Consider the following 19,715-nt stretch of genomic DNA (forward strand, 5'->3'; position numbering starts at 1 on the left):
AGGGTGCCACAAATCAGAAAACAAAACAAAAATATAGCTGCAAGCAGCCAAACTGGGCTAAGTCTGTTTCAAGAGTTCTGTGAGTTCAAAAAGTATTGTTTTTTAAAGTTTTGAATTGTTCTATAGTTCTGTAACTTTTATAAAGAATGCTTTATTCCATCTTTCTATATATTTTGCAAACTGCTTATCTACAGGCTTTATTGCTCTATTGCAAAAACGTTTACAAAGTCAAAGTCAAGAGAGTCATCATACCCATCCTAAGATTATCAATTAAAAAGGTTTAGAAATTAGTAAAATGCTATGCAAAATCTTTTGAACACAAAAGGTTATTAGCAAAAATAGCATGATTCATAGTTAGAGCTCTTGCCAAATTTGGCACTGACCCTCAGACTATGGTTCTGATGACGCATACCAAGTTTTGTTTTGACTGGTCAAAGTTTGGCCGAGATACAGTCTTTGAACCAATTTTGGATTGGCATTGTTAAGTTCACAACACCTTAACTTTATTTTTCACCAGTAGGTCACACAATTCTGTTCAGTTATTTCTGTGCAGCTCGGCCCAAAGATCATCTCAGACAATTTTATGAAGAATTGGACCAATTTTGAAGGAGTACCAAAAAAATACACCCAACTTTTCGAGTCAAGTGTTTGTTGGTTATAACCAACACCATTGAGAAGATGTGTGTTCACCTGCCTGCTTAATTTCAGTAGTTTAAGTAAGAATTAACTTAAAATGAATAAAAGGTAATAAGCTAATATCTGAATAACAAATAATCTTGAAACTAGAGATGTATCTCTATCTTTCTGTCAAAAATTAACGCATTAAACATACCTGTCTGAGTGCCATAAATATTCTTTTTCCAAAGTCTGCGTGCCTATACCTCAAGAAGTATTAAAGATATTGCAATAATATTTTAGATTCTAGTTGTTAATAAACTTTCATCTGAAATCTTAATTCTCAAGGTCCAACAACATTCAGTCCAAGAGATATGGGGATCTCCAAGAGGCTCCATGTCCAGATTGTTGAATGTTACCACTTTTCAGTGGATGAAAACCAAATGTTGAACACTTTGTAGCTGATAATTATTGTATTTAAAGAACAATGTCCAAAGAAACAAAATGTTGAAAATAGAATTGTGTCTTATTTCCCTCTATCAAAACTGAACCAACAATTTAGCAGGGGAAGTTTTTGAAATTTGGTTGATTTGACACGGAATAACCCATAAGTGTTTTTTGCAAATATTGTTCAATCTCTGGAACGCTAAGTGGCACTGTGTTCAAACTTCTCAGGTACCTCTAGGACATGTTGTCGATGATCTCTACCAGATTTTGTGCAGGTATGTCAAATGGTTAAAAAGATATTACAGTTTATGACAAATTTCAAAATGGCAGACACATGGTTCAGCCAATTCTGGCAAAATTGATACCCACAGATTCCACAAACACCAAGATCATGAATTTCAGACTGACTAATAGCCTTTTTTAATTTCTCGATCCATAGATGGAGCTGTTGCCAATTCAGTTAGGCCATGGTTCTAAAGAAACATACCAGGTTTTGTTTCGACTGATTAAAGTTTGTCTGAGATACAGCCTCTGAACCAATTTTGGGTTGGCATGGTTAAGTTCACAACATCATAACTTTATTTTTCATTAGTAGGTCATAAAATTATCTTCAGTCATTTCTGTGTGGTTCGGTATAAAGATCATCTCAGACAATTTTGGGAAGAATTGGACCAATTTTGAAGGAGGAGTAGCGAAAGAAAAAAAGCATGTAATGCTGTACTTTTCAAGATGGCAACTACTGTCATGGGTGGAGTCTTCATGCTTAATGTAAGCTACTGAACAGAATCAACATGAGAAGAATAATCATGTGTAATAAGTTTGATTTTTCTAGATCAAAGTGTTCAAAAGTTATAACCATTGGAAAAGTTCATTTTTGAGCTAGTGGTGGCGCTATAGAGTTGGTCCTAGGGACCCACAATTTGGTCAGGTCACAATTCATGACAATCACTAGAAGTGTGCCAAATTTCATAATTTTCCTACTTATGGTTTATAGGGCTGCCATTGACTCCAGTTGGGGAGAAATAATAATAAGAATAGTAACAAATACAATAGCCATACAGTGTGCACGATATGTATCGGCCGATCACTTGCGCGTTTTGTCAGTAAAGCCGGTTCTGTAATCAGCGGTAAATGCCATCAGGTGCGTGATTTCACGTTGAGCCGTATATACTACACACAGCCGTTGTTCACTGACGAGCTGCGCACATTCACACTGATAATGAACATTGATTTGCGCAGCTCGTCGGTAAACAACGGCTGTGTGTAGTATATACGGCTCAACGTGAAATCACGCACCTGATGGCATTTACCGCTGATTACAGAACCGGCTTTACTGACAAAACGCGCAAGCATGATCGGGCGATTCATATCGGTGCATCCCTAGTTTAAGTGTTTTGTACAAGTCATAATAGTTAAACAATCATAAAAAGTCAAACCCAAGACTGAATTTTAGGATGATTTTGTCTTATTTAAAGCTTTTACACGCTAGCTGTAAACTGTGTAACTCAGCCCCAAACCTGCTTTGAGGTCATTTCTTCTCAATTATAAAATATTTCTATTAAAAGACATACAAAATAGCTGTTCACATAAGTGTTTTTGCAAAATTCGCTATATACAATATACACTGTGTTCAAACTTCTCAGGTACCTTGGACATGTTGTTGATGATCCCTACCGAATTTTGTGCAGATATGTCAAATGGTTGAAAAGATATTACAGTTTATTCAAAATGGCAGACACATGGTTCAGCCAATTCTGGAAAAATTATACCCACATATTTCACAAACACCAATATCATGAATTTCTGACTAACTGTTCAAAAGTTATTAGCAAAAATAGCCATTTTTTGTATCTCATGATCCATAGGTGGAGCTGTTGCTAAATTTGGCATTGGCCAAGATTTAGTGTTGACGTCGTTGAGTTCACAACCTCATAAAATTATTTTTCACCAGTAGGTCATAAAATTCTGTTCAGTTATTTCTATGCATCTTGGTCCAAAGATCGTCTCAGACAATTTTAGGAAGAATTGGACCAATTTTAAAGGAGTAGTGAAAAAAAAAAAAAAAAGATTCTGCAAAAAGAGATACAAAATAGCTGTTTTGTTCGATGTGTCCTCATGAAATAAAACCAGAACAAATGTAATCGGTTCATTCATACAGTTTTATTTTCAAGATAACCCAAGATTAGTCATGCCGTTACATACACAGATCACCGATCTTCAGAAAGGCATCTAAGTATTAGTATATCTGAGAAGAACCTTGCATATTCAGCACCAGAAATAATCAGATTGTGCGTTCCTTCGCTAATAACGTCCAATTTTAGAATCTGCAGTTGATTATCAGTAATAAATAATGTAGAAAACTCTTCAAAAGTCTTAAAACACTGAACTCCGATTCCAGCGTAATACAAGTTTTACGTATGGCTGAAACAACCATCGACTCTGGACGGAAGAGGTAACATTTTTTTTACATTCTCGACAAATGTTTTCATCACAAATTGATTGTTTTACCTGCAAGATATCACAACTACAATTGTTAAACAAACTCTACACAGAGAACACTTGCTCTGCATTTAAGATTTGGTCAATTTACCACTACATTTTAAGGAACACTGTTGAAGTAAAACTTTTTTTCTCTTCTCTTTGAGCACAAGAGCGATATTTCTGCTGCACACTAACATCTGATCATGCACACTGTAGCCTTCTAACACAACGCTGACTAAGAAGCATATCATTTTGGATGGCATTTGAAAAGGGCAGGAATTTATGCCGAAAACAGAAGCAATCTTTTGTAGCTCAGGGATGGCTGCAATACAGTAGCACCATTTTCCAAAACACTGAAATAAAGCAATAAGATCAGAAATGCAAAACACCACAATATATTTTGCCCCCTCTAGACAATATTCAATTTTCTTTCTTCGTTTGGACCAATCCACCTATGAACATTTCATTTAAGACGTTAGTCATATCAAAAAACACTTTCTTTCCTTCTTTCTTTTTCTTTATACGCGTCACATTCCTAGTCATCTACGCAATCAAGTCAAAGTTTGCTTATACTGTCCAACTCAAGGCTTTAACAGTTTCAAAATGTTACAAAATCAACCTGAACTTGGTTGATCCTGATTAAGTATTAAGTAGAGCATGGTTTGCGTTATGAAATACAAGTAGCAAACACATAAGCCGGCAATAATTAGGTATTGTATGACCAACCGTTAAACCACACTGACCGGAGAACTACTTTGTGCTGGTGTAACATTTAAGGAGCTAATCTGTTCAATAGCCTTCAATCCTCAAACACATAACACCCTCATTCAGTACATTTTCAACGTTTCATATCCATCAAGACATTAACAATCTAATGTTGACCTACACCCACAGGCGAGAGAAGAAAAAAATTAAAAATTAGAAAACAGTGAACGAATACAAAACAAGAAAATAAATAAAATCTCTGGACTCCAACAATGAACGAAAAAAATAAATAAAAAAAAATAAAACTGACCATAGGCCTGTCGTCTAAAGTGCATAGTTTCACAGTGGTGTTTACTTGAACGTCAAAAAAAAAAAAAAAGTGCTGGGAACTTGCTGCGAACGTGGCTGCCAAACATAAAACTATTCACACAGTCACATGAGAATTTCAAGCATAATTCTAATTCTAACGATTTCGCTAGCGCATCAAACCATTGAGGTAACCAGACAATTTATAAAAGCAGCAAACGGTATTGCCTCAGATATCATTGTTAGTACTGTCATTTGAAATCACATGCGGTCTTCTCTTTTAAATAAGAATAGTAACATTGCTTGTGAAATTTCTAGGCAATCAAAGAATATGGCTACATGTTGTCCTACTGAATTCCTTAAACATGTTTGTTAGTTTTTTGTTTAAGTTTTTATAATTTTTCAGATGAATTTCACAAAAACAAGTCTGATAAAGAAGATTACTATAATGCCATTTTATTGTCCCAAATTTAGCTGGTCAAAAGTTTTCACCCCCTTTTAGAATCATTACCAATGTCAATTTTTCGACCAAAATAAGACGGATTATACAACATCCATGTTATTGTTTATTTAGTACTGACCTGAATAAGACATTTCATGTAAAAGATGTTTACCTGAATGATCCACAGCTGTGTTTTCACTGTTCTTCAGAAAAATCCTTCAGGTAGCACAAATTCTTTGGTTTTCCAGAATTTGTGTGCATTTGAACCCTTTCCAACAATGACTGTATGATTTCGAGATCCATCTTTTCACACTGAGGGACTCATATGCAACTATTACAAATGATTCAAACGCTCACTGATGCTTCAGAAAGAAAAACACTGCATTAAGAGCCGGGGGGTGAAAACTTTTGAACAGAATGAAGAGGTCTACATTTTTCTTAATTTTGCCTAAATATCATATTTTTTACATTTTGTACTACCCTTCAGAGGCTACAGAAGATACTCGCAGGTTCCCCAGAAGACAAAATAAGTCAAATTGACCCTGATCTTCAAATTCAAAGAGTTTAATGCACTGTTTTTTCTTCTGTAGCATCGGTGTGCAGCTAAGCCTTCTGTAATAGTTGCATTGGAGTCCCTCAGTTGTCCTCTGTATGATTTTGAGATGCATCTTTTCACGCTGTCATTGTTGGAAAGGGTTCAAATAGACAAAAATGCTGGAAAACCAAACAATTCGTTGGACCTGAAGGATTTTTTCTGAAGAACGGCAGGCAGTTTAACTGTTCAGGACTCATGAACAGTTAAACTATCACTAAAGAAAATCAAGTGTATGTAAACTTTCGAACCGGGTAATTGTTATAAATTCAACTGTTATTTTATGTAAAATGTTCTTATTCAGGTCAGTACTAAACTTTTGGTAAAATAATTAGCATTTTTAATGATTCTGAAAGGGGGGTGTAAACTTTTGACCCTCAACTGTACCACTAAAACAAAAAAATTGTATTTTAACGTTTAAATATATATTTTACAATTACATTTCCTTCAGTATCAGATTTTCTATAATATTTAATTATTGAATGTGCTTAATTGTCACGCAAATAAAGTCGCAATGGTCCTGAAAACAGGTTAAATTTACAATGCTTATTCTGACTATGCTGTCAAACTTCTCGCTCTTGGTTTTGTGAGATTCACCTTATCAGGCATATCATTAACATTAAGTTAGTTGTTAGTAATAATAATTTAGTCTACCTTCTGCACATTGAACATCTAAGTTTTGACCTTCTACGAAATCAAGATGTGCTTTTGATGCACTCAGGTGCCACATATGGCTGTATCGAAGAGATCCACACATCTCATGTGCCTCAATCATTGGAATAAGACTTATAAAAAAAAAGTGCCAAAACACCATTTAGGCCTTCTGCAGGCCTTCTGGAGTTGCAGGTTTTGGATGTGGACGGTTTTGGTGTTGTATATTGTGTATAGGCACAGGTTTTTTAGTGCAATCGACACACAAAGACCACAGCGCTAAAACGATAAAACTCAACACGTCCATCAAGTTCCTTGTAGATGTATAATACTGCCAACTCACATACACGCTCACTGACTCTGCCCAGCCCTGTTCTCACTCAGGTCCTCTTTGGTTTTCTGAATGCAGGTGAAGATTTCTTTAAACAGAGCTTTGTATTCTGGCTGATGGAGCTCGTCTGCGAGGCAGATGGTGTCTGTTGTTGCGGTCGCCTGGCTTTTGCGGCGCTGCGCCTGAGCGGTGTGCGTCTGGACGGCTTTGTGGCTGAGGCTGTCTGCCCCCTGCTGGCAGCGGCGCAGCAGCTCTTCGTATTTCAGCTGTAGCGCGCTATACTGTGCGTCCACCTCGTTGAGAAGCGAGATCCCTCGTTGCTTCACCGCTTGAGCTCGGCGGATGCACGTGCGCTCGTGTCCGCGCCGGATATCCTCGGCTTGAGCTCCGCGGACGTAGCTCTCACTGCTGCAGCGCCGCCTCCCCTGAGGGAACTCCGCCTCTGGCTCCTCCTCCTCGTGCCCTGCCCCCATTCTTTCCTCCACGCCGAAGAAAACATTATCGGGCAGGAGTGTGTCTGTCAGTCTTGCACCAGTTGACTCGGAGCGCCATATCTGGCGTAGCTCCTCCACCTCGGCCTCCAGCTCCGCCTGTCGCCGACGCGCTCCCTCTAGCAGATGTAGACGCTCCTCAAGAGCGTTGTTTTCTTGCGCTGTCAGCTCCGTCTCACGCTCGGCTTCCACCCGTCGGGCTCGCTCGGATGCCAGCTGCACCTTGAGGTTGTGAAGGGTGTGCTGCAGGGTGGAGTTCTCTTCTTCCACATGACTGTCATCCAGTGCAGGCCAGGACTTGTCCTCCTGCAGGCTCTCTGAACTCAAGTACCTGTAAGACGATGGGATCATGAGTCCTCTCAAATATTTTTGCAGGAGAACAAAATGAGAACAATCTGGTACTGGATTGTTCCTATTAAACACAGCAAAATCCTACTAAATGAATTTGACAACCAGAAAGCATTCCATATGCAACATTAAGATACCATGTTAGTAACATATGACCAATAGGTTCATAATAAGGGAAAGTAGCATAAGTGATAGTGATACGTGATCTTAAAAGTAGTTCCAGAGCAGTAATTTACAAATAACATGCTCACTCCCTTGTCATTCAAGATGCTCATGACTTTCTTTCTTCAGTTGTAAACAAATTATGCTTTTGAGGAGAACATTTCAGGATTTCTCTCCATATCCCTGCTAAAAAACCAGCTAAAACCAGCCTAGGCTGGTTGGCTGGTCTTAGCTGGTTTAAGCTGGAAATGGCTGGTTTTAGCTGGTGGTTTCCCAGCCTGACCAGCTAAGACCAGCCTGGCCAGGCTGGAAAAATGGCCAAAACCCCTCTAAAACCAGCCTGCCTCCCAGCTATGACCAGCTAAAACCAGGCTGTTGACCAGCTAAAACCAGCCAACCAGCCTAGGCTGATTTTAGCTGTTTTTTTCACCAGGGATGGTGGACTTCTATGGTGCCCCCAGGGTTGAACTTCCAAAATGCAGTTTCCAAGGGCTCTAAGCAATCCCAGCTGAGGAAGAAGGGTCTTATCTAGCAAAACGATTGGTTATTTTCTAAAGAAATTGACAATTTATATACTTTTTAACCGTAAATGCTCATCTTGTCTAACGCTGCGTGAACTCTGTGTATTCCGGTTCAAGACAGTTAGGGTATGTCTAAAAACTCCCATCTTATTTTCTCCGCTAACTTTAAAATTGTCCTACAATGCGGTTTTATCTTTTTTTGTAAAGGGTGTTCACCTTATAAACACTGGGTCGGTACTTCTGCAGCGAAGTAGGATGATTTTGTTGGAGGAGATAATGAGATGGGAGTTTTTTTAACATACCCTAACAGGAATACACACAGTTTAGTTTCGCAATTTAAAAAAAAAGTTTTCTCTTTAATCTACTTTAAAATATCATTTATTCCTTTGAAGCAAAGCTGAATTTTCAGCATCATTACTCCAGTCTTCAGTGTCACATGATCATTAAGAAATCATTCTAATATGCTGATCAATCATCAATTTTGGAAACAGTTGTGCTGCCTAATATTTTGTTTTACCTGTGATACTTTTTATTTATTAAAGAAACCTTTAAAAAGTAAAAAAGAAGTGTTTATACAAAACACCATAAATTGTGTTACAATATACGCTGCTATTCAAAAGTTTGGGGTCAGTTCATTTTCTTTTTATTTCTTCTAGTTTTTTGAAGAAATTAACACTTTTATTCAGCAAGGATGTGTTAAATGGATAAAAAGTGATAACACGATCTTATATTGTTCGACAATATTTCAATTTCAAAATAAATGCTGTTCTTTGTAACTTTTTATTCAAAGAATCAAAGAAACAAGTATCAGAGGTTCCAAAAAAATGATAATTGATAATAAATCAGCATATTAGAATGATTTCTGAAGGATCATGTGACACTGCAGACTGGAGTAAATATGCTGAAATTTCTTTGCTTGTGTCACAGAAATAAATTATATTTAAGTATACTGAAATAGGAAATCCAGTATTAGAAACTGCAATAATATTTCACAATTTTAAAGTTTTTTTTAATTTAATTTAAAATTTTTTTTGCATGTAATACAGCCTTGATGAGCGTATGAGACTTTATTAGAAACATTTTTTAAAAATTACAGATTCAAACCTTGTTGTACGGCAGTGTAATATTGTAATTTTGTAAATATAGACTTTACCCTGTAGTTGTTTATTTAATATTAAACACTACAAGTAAATTTAGGCAACATGCTATTAATGTATATTATGCAAAATGGATGTTCATTTCGAGAAGGTGTGTTTTTAAAAATGAATCTTGACTGTAGTCACAGTAGTACTTACAAAAGTACCAAGCGTACACATATTAAATGTACAATATTGGTCGATACTGTTAAATTAAAATCTCTAATATTGGCAAATAACAGATATGGTACCAATATATCATGCAATTGTGATATGACCTCTATCCACAGAAACCTGTTCCTAATTGCATCACAGGACCTGTTGCAAACTGTTTACTTCAAGCTCCATATTAGCCTCTGCAGCGCTAATGGATTAGATCAGGGATTACTGGATTAAGGGCCAGGTCAGATTATGATGTCTGGCTTTGGAGGCCCTTAAGATGCCCAGTCAGCACGTACGAACACTGCAGTACACAGATCAAAGGGGTCATTCATTAGCTGGACGTCACAGAGAGAGACGTCCATTTCAATCAGTCCATTATTACAGCCCCAACCTAAAATAAAGTCTCTATAAAACGGTTTGACAAACACTCATTTCTTTCTGGGGTTGATTTATTGCCTACTACACTCTATAATAAAGGTGCTTCTTTTTTGTCTAAATGGTTCCACGAAGAACCTTTAACATCTGAAGAACCTTTGTGTTTCATAAAAGTACACCCTTTACATTTCAGCATATCTTCTCAAGGGACAATACTATGGAAATGAAACTTGGATATATTTTACATAGTAGTCAATGTGCAGCTTGTATAGCAGTATAGATGTACTGTCCTCTGAAAATAACTCAACCTGCAAACAGTTTGCTGAAGACAACCTGTCCAAGAGCATGAATTACTGGAACCATGTCCTGTGGTCTGATGAGACTATAAGATAAACTTGTTTGGCTCAGATGGTGTCCAGAGTGTGTGGCGATGCCCTGGTGAGGAGTACCAAGAAAATTGTGGGGGTGGCCAAGTATGTCTCCAGACCTGAACCCTATTAAGCACCTGTGGGGAATCCTCAAGCGTAAAATGGAGAAGCATCATGTGTCTAACATCCAGCAGCTCTGTAAGGAGTGGAAGAGGATCTCAGGAACAACCTGTGCAGCTCTGGTCAATTCCATGTCCAGGATGATTGAGGCAGTGCCAGATAACAATGGTACTCACTTTTGTTGCCAGCTATTTTGACCATAATGGCTGTATGTTGAGCAATTTTCAGGGGACAGTAAATCTATACTGCTATACAAGCTGCACATCGAGTACTCGAAAATATATCCAAGTTTCATTTCTATAGTGTTTTCCCTTGAGAAGATATACTAAAATGGTTGCTGAAATGTGAGGGGTGTACTCACTTTTTGTGAGATACTGTAAGTACAAGCAAGATCTTCAGCACAAAGTTGAACTTTCCAATGACATGCTGAGACACGAGCGCATGGGTGTTCGCATAATCTTGATGACTGATAAAGATTTGTCGGCGTCATTTGGCTCCAAACTCACTTGTCTTGTTGCAGATCATAGATTTCTTTCAGACAGGACATGCTTTGGGCACCAAGGCTGCGGCGCGCAGCTGCCAGGTCTCTCTTGGACTGAGACGCCTTCAGCTCATCCACCTGCTTCTGTAGACCCTCCATATGAGTCTGCAACCCGTCTATGGTCTCGGTTAGACTGCAGATAAAGAACAAGATGTTGGTTTCAACATGTCAGAGATCAGTGCTGTTATAGAGAGACCTGAGCTTGTCCTCACCCCTGAATCCTGTGCTGGGCCGTGCGGTTATCCAGCACCAGCCTCTGGTTGCTTTTCTCCAGGTCTCTTGCTGCCAAATCCAACTGCTCATAAACTTTGGCATGCTGGTCGTTCATCTGCCTCAGGAGATCCACCTGCTTGGTCAGGTACTGTGAGAGACAATACAAACAACTCTTCAAATATGTGCATCAAATTGATCCATATGGATTTTCCAACCTTATCTCATGATAAAAACGTACATTAGTTTTGAATGCGTCACTGCAGTTCTGGCATGAAAATTTGCAGTTACATTTAGCAGTTAAGAGTGTATTGAATCAGAAGTCTCAAACATTCACAGAGCTTACTTCCACATTGCACAAAAAAATGGTGGATACCACAGACTTCAGAGCTAGCCAACGCTAAAGATGCTCTAAAGCAAACCGCAGGTCCAGTTTTCACAAGTTACAAAGACATTTCACAACCAAGTGCAACTGTGGCTTTGTAAACATTTCCCTGCTCTTTTGTCAATGTTTTACTATGAAAGACGGAAGAGTAACTTGCATGTTGCAATTAAAACTTCCCGCTACGTTGTTACTGACAAGTCAATGTTTAACTAGAGAGACAACAATCTAGACTAGAGAATATTATATTGTCAAGTATATGTGACCCTGGACCACAAAACCAGTCATAAGTAGCATGGGTATATTTGTAGCAATAACCAAAAATACATTGTATGGGTCAAAATGGTCAATTGTTCTTCTTTGGCAAAAATAACTAGGATATTGGGTAAAGATCATGTTCCATGAAGATATTTCGCAAAATTTCCTACTGTAAATATATCAAAACTTTATTTTTGATTAGTAATATGCACTGCTAAGAATTTCATTTGGACAACTTTAATAGCAGTTTTCTCAATATTTTTATTTTATTGCAGATATTCAAATAGTTGTATCTCGGTTAAATATTGTCTGATCAATAACAAACCGTACATCAATGGAAAGCTTGTTTATTCAGTTGACCCAGGGTCACATATGTGAAACCATTTAGTGCATTCAAATCAGTTATAAAACCATGATCAAGTCATCAGTAGCTCTTTTCCATAAAGCCAAACTCTTTCTGTTAGACCCCAAAGTCTGCTTGAGACACATAACTGGGGGTGTTTCATAAAACAAGTGTACCAAATAAGCCACGCTTATTTTAGTTAGTCTGACTTATTGTCACTTGATTTGACTCAAAATAAGTCAGACTACTGAAATACATCTGGCTTATTTGGAGAACTTGTTTTAAGAAACACCCCCTTGGTGTGCATCTTGAGACACAACAATGGGACTGAAATATTTTAAGATATGCCAGTGCAAGTTATTTTCAGTTGAGATAGCTGAAACATGCATTTTAGACTGGGACTAGCCTTAAGCCTTGTTTGTGAAACCATGGGTGTGAGGTGAAGTAAAGCTGATACTGTGGGATACTGCATTGTGCATACTGCATACAGTGTGCTTATATGCAAATTTTGGCAAATGCAATGTGATATCATGGTATTCTGTGCATAGAGAAAATATGCCATCTGTTCATCTGTAGTGCAGCACAGAGCAGGGAGAGCAAAAACAGCAGAAATTGAATGAACGTGAAAAACTGTTCAGAATTATCGGTGAGAATGAACTTAGAACGAGCAGAAGGTAAAATGGAAATAAACGCAGCGTTCATTTTCATGGCAGACTTGTACAATACTGATCTGGATAATAAATGAATCCAAACGGCACAACATTACACACAATTTTATGAAGTTGCACCACAGAAGACTCAAACCCACAACGCGACATGCTTTGGAGCCAGCGGCTTAGCAGAGTGCGCCACTCAGTTGACGCATTCAACAGGCTCCGGACGAGAAGTTTAGGAGTGAGAATGAGCTCACAAAAGCATGACTTAGCATTTTAGACAGATTAGCATGCTAAGCTAACTTCATAATAAAGTAGCTCACGGTTAACCTGATAGCTGAAGAGCCACATTAGAATGAATGGCGACCGGTTAGCGAATGCTAGGTGGCACAGTGTTCAAACTTCTCAGTACCTCCGGGACATGCTGTCGATGATCCCTACTAATTTTTGTGCAGATATGTCAAAAGATTCAAAAGATATAGCAAATTATGTCACATTTCAAAACGGCAGACACATGGTTCAGCCAAACTTCAGCAAAAATGAGCATTTTCAATATCTCAACACCTAATAGGTCGAAATATGGGACCTCAGATCATGGTGTTGATGAAGGGTACCAACTTTTGTTTCGATTAATCAAAGGTTGGCTGAGATATAGCCAGGGATCGAAATTAGCACCCGCCACCAGCCAAATGCGGGTGATTTTGTGTTGTGGCGGGTAACAGTGTTGCCAGATTGTAAATGTCCAAGTATCGTACCAGAAGCTCAAAATTATCGTATTTGGGAGAAAATTATCGTATTTTAGTCAAACGTTCAAAATAAAGATATTTATCTAGATGTTACAGCTATTTCTCCTTTTTAGCACTCATTTTCTATACCTTATTGCAATGCTAAACTAATTATCTTACCCGAGTCAAACGTTCAAAATACAGCTATTAATCTAGATGTTACAGCTATTTATCCTTTTCAGCACTCATTTTCTATACTTTATTGTTAAACTAACAACCTCAGTTTTGAAACAACTGTCCTAAGTACGACAGGAACGTTAACTTGTGCTCGTGAGAGAGAGCCATTCTCCACGATGATTGGTTGAGAAGACGTAAGATTGGATGAAAGGCATGCGTAACGCACGTTCACCTCTCCTCACAATCATGAAGGTAGACGTAGTATCCACACAGCTAGATCTTTGAGAATAGAAGCTCTTATAATTACAACGACCATAGTGTCACAAAATTCTGAAATTATCGTACATTGTGGTATTATTGATCGTACATCGTACAGAGGTCAAAATTATGGTACAAATACGATAATTATCGTACGTCTGGCAACACTGGCGGGTAAGCTCGCTTCACCCACCGGCCACCGTGGAGGGTAAATAAAAATAACATTCTTCAACCGGACGACGTGAGGCGGTAATGCACCTTAACGTTGGTTGCGAACTGCCGTTAAAATACACGAAGAAGAAGAAGAAGACGGCGGACACTTTTAGCAAAGGCACACCTTCAAAAAATGTGGCAATACATCACAGGCGTTAAGAGGTCTGTTAAAATATCTTTACAATCTGCTTTTGAAGGAATATATTGTATTTCGTGCTACAGCGCACATTCTGTCAGATGCAATTCATGGCGCGTCTTTCTCAATATACTGTGCAACGCAGCATTCATTCACATAAGATGATAACTCGGCGGCAGAGTTCCACTCACACAGGGGCGTAATTTCCACTGGGGACACGCTTTTCAAAATCCCGTTGGTGTCCACCCAAATGGTTTTGTTAAGTAATCTCTTGTATTTTAGAATGCACGCTCTACGCTGCCGAGAGTTTCGCGCTATAGTAAAAACGAAACCAAAAGTAAAACACGCACGCGCATTCAAAAGCAACTTAAATACCCTGCGTTTAGAGAGCGACTCCCCAATGTGCGCAAATTAGGCTACATAAAATATCTAGGCTGTTAGTTGTGAAGATAGCTCTGTATCATGATAGAAAAATTCAGTGAAAATGTCAGTATTTTATTGAGACTTGAGATTAAATAAACTGCTCAAGTATAGTAGATCTTGTAGTATTAATTTTCACATGCAGCTACACATTGTCGGTTAAAAACATAAAGTGGCTGGTAAAAACATTTAGTGGCTGGTAGATTTTGGCCGGTGGACAAAAAAGTTAATTTCCATCCCTGGATATAGCCAACGGGGGCGAATTGGATAAACTCTGAAGGAGGAGTAGCGAAAAACTGAATACTGTCTTTTTCAAAATGGCAACTACTGTAATGGGTGGAGTCTTAATGTTAGCTATTTAATGTGATCAGCATGAAGAGAGTAATCAGGTGTACTACGTTTCATTTTTCTAGAATAAGGGGTTCAGGAGTTATAAACATTTAAATGTTGAATTTTTGAAATGGCGCTATAGAGTTGGTCCTAGAGACCCCAACGTTGGTCAGATCACTATTCATGGCCATCACTAGCCTAGAATCTAGACGCGCCCCTAGCGGCAGCAAATTACATTTGCTTCTAAGGTCAGTCTAGTTACTCTCAATTCACTTAAATTTCCGAAAAATCCAAGATGTACCGGGCCAATCACGAGTCGGTGGGCGGGCTTAACATGATGACGACTGAACTGCGACCATAAGTTCAGTCAGACATGAATTCCTGGTTCCGTGAATTAAGCGTGGAAAACTGAACAGTATTTATATATTTTTTTACTTTTGATACACAGCCACGTCCATGTGTCCTGAGCAGGAGCTCGTTACATCTGAACGCGCTGTGGTGTAGAATACGCAAACACCGGAAGCGATCTGTGGCGTGTATACGACACTCATTGTTCACACAGCACAAGAGATTGTGGACATAGCTGCTATTCAAAATGGTAATTACTTGCGCTTGTCCTGGTTGTTCAAACCCATTTAAAGCTGAAAAAGATTACGTTTGCTTGCGCAAACTCATCCTGGACTTTTTTTTACATATTTCCCCTTTCGGTGTTTGCGTATACTACATCAAAGCGCGTTCACATGTGACGAGTCGAATCATAGATATGCTAAACTCGTGCTCATGACAGATGGACGTGGATGTGTATCAAAGGTAAAAAGAAAATTATATAAATACTGTTTATTTTCTTGCAAAAACCGATCGTTTCGTGTCTTAGGACATCAATGTATCGTCACGAGCCGCAGGGTGTAATTTGGATTTGTCTGTGCATGTTTTTGTTTACTTTTAAAGGTTTAGTGCCCATCTATGTCTATTATTTAGCTGACAGACTGCACAGTGCACTGATGTTTGTTAAAAATCTTCGTCGCTCTGACTACTTCACCTGACCGACTACGTCTCTGATTGGTTGTAGCGCTATCCTATTGCGTGGAGAGGAGTTTGAAAGACAACCGTTTATCCCACCCCTCCGGTTGAGCCCTGTCTATGGAGAGTGCCCAGCCCCAGACCCTACATTTATGTGGGTCTGGCTTGCCAGGCTAGGCCATCACTACAAGTGTGCCAAATTTGATCATTTTCCTATGTTCCCTTCATAGGGCTGCCATAGACCCCAATTGGGGAAGAAGAAGAACAAGAAAATGCCCCTAAAAATGTTTCTTGAGCAGCAAATCAGCATATAAGAATGATTTCTGAAGGATCGTGTGACACTGAAGGCTTAAGTAATGATGCTGAAAATGTAGCTTTTATCACAGGAATAAATTAACATTTTAAAATATATTCAAATAGACAGCAGCTATTTTAAATGTTAAAAATACTTCACAATAGTACTGCTTTTGCTGCATTTTGGATCAAATGAGTGCATTCAAAATCTTACTGTTCAAAAACGTTTAGTCTGCCATTCCAAACATTATCCTTAGAAAGCGAATTACAAAATAGCGTATTGCCAAGCCAGGCCATGTTAGCCAAACAGGACAACACAAACACTGTAAATGTCTTATCTCACGATTGGTGTCACAGATACTGCGTCAATAATAGCAGTAGTCCTTCTGCACGCTGTCCTAACCGTAACGAGGAAAGAGGATCAAACAGGAAATCTCCCACTGTTTACGCATTTCCGTGAAGGGAAAGACTAGCAAAGTGTATACAAGGACAGTGACAAGGAATTCATTTCTGCCTCTTTTTTAATCAACCTCACAAATTTTGGTCACACTTTATATAAAAATAATTGTCCTAATAAGTTAACTGCGTGGTAAACTAAGTTTTTGACCATTTCTCCTTCAGATTTTGCTTCTCCGTCGCAAGAATACACCATGTCAGCTACTCATTTAATACAAAATCCAGGGACAGGACGAGTGAAACAAACCAGATGTGTTGGATTTTTGGAGCTGTGGGAGAAATGTCACCTCAATCTCCTGCAGCTGCTCGTGATTGGTGGAGTACATCTGCTGAAGGCCCTGCTCCAGCTCATGGTTCCTGTCCAACAAAGTCTTGCCCAGCTCAGCGGCCAAATGGAGATCTGTCTCACACACACAGAAGACAGAACAGTAAACACGGAGAAGACTTAGTGGGCGCTATCCTGCCAAACCCAGCGGTAGGAATGCTCAAGTCCTGCAGCAGACGCCCAAACACAGTCCACGTGAGTAGGTCACAGTCCAGATCAACAACAAACCTCTCACAATAGCATCATTTTTTGAGGGATGATTCAGATGGCCAATAATTGTGCTTAAACTAGTAGCTTGACTGGTATCGCATGAGGCTAGCAATGCAGTCATGAGTTACAAGAAACATACATAAATTAAAAGTTTAAGTTTACAGTCAGATTTGTAATGTTTTTTTTAAAGAAGTCTCTTCTGTAAACCAAGTCTGCATTTATTTGATTCAAAATACAGAGGAAGCAGTACAATTCTGAAATAGTTTTGTTATTTAAAACAACTTTTTGAATTTGAATTAGACAAGACTAATCAAAACAATTAGTCGCAATTAATCGATATGTGTGTGTGTGTGTGTATATATATATATATACACATATGTATACATTTAAAAAAAAATATGTAAACATAAATATAAATATTTTACATATAAATCTAACATTTTTTTACTTTATACATGCATGTGTGTATTTATATAAATTTTTTTAATAAAATAACATATAGTATGTAAACATACTTATATTTTGAATCGATTAATCGCAGCTAATCGTTTTGCAGCCCTATACATTTTAAAATGATAAAGACATTTATAAAGATTTTTTTTTTCAGATAAAATGCTATTCTTCTGAACTTACTGTTCATCAAAGAAACCTGAACAAAATTCTACTCAACATAATAATGTTTTTTGAGCAGAAAATTAAAATGATTTCTGAAGGATCATGTGACACTGAAGACTGGAGTAATGATGCTAAAACTTCAGCTTTTAAATCAATAAATAGTAAAAATATTTCAAAATTGTACTGTTTTCGCTGTACTTCAGATCAAATAAATGCAGGCTTGGTGAGCAGAAGTTTTAAAGACTTTAAAACACATTAAAAATCAATTGTTCAATTTTTTTTGGTAATAAAATGTGTAGAACAAAATATATCAAGAGCTAAATAAAACAAGTATAATGGACAAAAAAAATGTATACATGTCATGTATATGTGTGTATTTATATATACAAAATATATATACACGGTACACACACATACAGTATGTAAACATGCTTTTATTTATTCCTATGATTAAAGCTAAATATTTTTCTTTTTTGGGAAAGAAATGATAGAAATTAATACTTTTATTTAGCAAAGATGCTTTAAATTATTCAAAATTAATCAAAAGTGATGATAAAGCCATGTATAATGTTACAAAATATTTCTTTTTTCAGATAAATGCTGTTGTTAACATACTGTTCATCAAATAAACCTAAAAAATAATAATGTTTTTCGAGCAGAAAATCATAATAGAATGATTTCTGAAGGATCATGTGACTATAGCAATGATGCTTTTAAATCACAAAAATAGATTACATTTTAAAATATATTCAAATACAATACAGTTATTTTAAATAGTAAAAAAAAAAAAAATATATATATATATATATATATATATATATATATAAAAAATGTACAACTTTTGCCCTACTTCAGATCAAATAAATGCAGACTTGGTTAGCAGAAGCACCTTTAAAACACACTAAAAATCGTACTGTTCAAAAACTTTCGGTAATAAAATGTGTAGAACAAAATATATCAAGACCTAAATAATAATAAAACAACTATAATGGACAAAAAAAAAAAATGCAAACGTAGACAAGGAAACAAATTTCTCAGCTTTCTTCCTCTGAACATTTAAAACTAATGGCCTACTAATCACAATAGTCACAAATGCTATTATGTTTGAAACCTGACCTACTAATATTCAATACACTTGACATGAATGAAACCAAACATCTTCAAATGTTTCAAACGTATCATCATCAAGCTCGTGACGTCAGAGTGCGCATTTAAAGGGTTTATATGGGTGTGACCTTCAGTTAGACAGCTTAACACTGCTGTATTATCATTTTAAATAACCGTCGATTAAGAAATTAATCTTTCGTTTCACTCGGGATTTAAACACTCTCGCTTTCCCCTAATATTTCACCTGACCTTTGAGAAAGTCACGTCGTCTCCTAACGTTAATTGATGCTGATGTTAGGCATGGCAACGTTATTTCATAGGCATTGCAGTCCGAGTGAACAAATGAAACGTGATATTTAAAATTAAATGAACTGTTTTTAAAGCATATACCACCATTTAGCAATATATAAAGTCTTACCATGCTCCAAATCCTTCCTGCTGTACCACAGCTCCTCTTCATTGCGATCAAATTCCTCCTCTACTATCACGTCCGTCAGCATCTCGACTCCAGGGAAAGCTAGGCTGATAGAAATCGCCTGTTTGGTTTTTCTTCCCGTTTATATTAAGACATCAGTTCCCTTTGTCTGATGGATAAACGCCGGTGAGCGGCAGCCCGGGCTTTCAACGCTTCAATCCCTAGCGGTGTGAACCGGTGTCTACAGCAACGTGGCAGACTCAGCGATGGAGAGTAGACTGGATAACAACAAGAACCGATCTCTGCGTTGACCAATTGGAGGGCGAGGGCGGGACTTTGCTGGAGTCTTGTCCAATGACAACTTACTATTGGAT

The 19,715-nt window shown here is 37.7% G+C and overlaps 1 protein-coding gene across 1 annotated transcript; it reads right to left on the reverse strand.

Annotated features, from left to right (window-relative positions):
- Nucleotides 1–3,207: 3,207 nt before the first annotated feature.
- On the reverse strand, nucleotides 3,208–19,589 carry cdr2a (cerebellar degeneration-related protein 2a). Its single transcript, XM_073843553.1, has 5 exons — nucleotides 19,345–19,589; nucleotides 16,957–17,069; nucleotides 11,007–11,155; nucleotides 10,760–10,927; nucleotides 3,208–7,392 (listed from the first exon to the last, which is right to left on the reverse strand). The coding sequence occupies exons 1-5, from the start codon at nucleotides 19,424–19,426 to the stop codon at nucleotides 6,591–6,593; spliced, it is 1,314 nt and encodes a 437-aa protein (XP_073699654.1). The 5' UTR covers nucleotides 19,427–19,589; the 3' UTR covers nucleotides 3,208–6,590.
- Nucleotides 19,590–19,715: the final 126 nt, after the last annotated feature.

The sequence above is a fragment of the Garra rufa genome, chromosome 1 (assembly GCF_049309525.1).
Source record: "Garra rufa chromosome 1, GarRuf1.0, whole genome shotgun sequence".
NCBI classification, from domain to species: Eukaryota; Metazoa; Chordata; class Actinopteri; order Cypriniformes; family Cyprinidae; genus Garra; species Garra rufa.

Coding starts and splice junctions, on each gene's coding strand:
- cdr2a (XM_073843553.1), bottom strand. CDS start 19,426: ATGCTGACGGACGTGATAGTAGAGGAGGAATTTGATCGCAATGAAGAG. Junction 17,070..19,344: donor CAGGAAGGATTTGGAGCATG/GTAAGACTTTAT, acceptor TGTGTGAGACAG/ATCTCCATTTGGCCGCTGAG. Junction 11,156..16,956: donor AGCAGCTGCAGGAGATTGAG/GTGACATTTCTC, acceptor TGTCTCTCACAG/TACCTGACCAAGCAGGTGGA.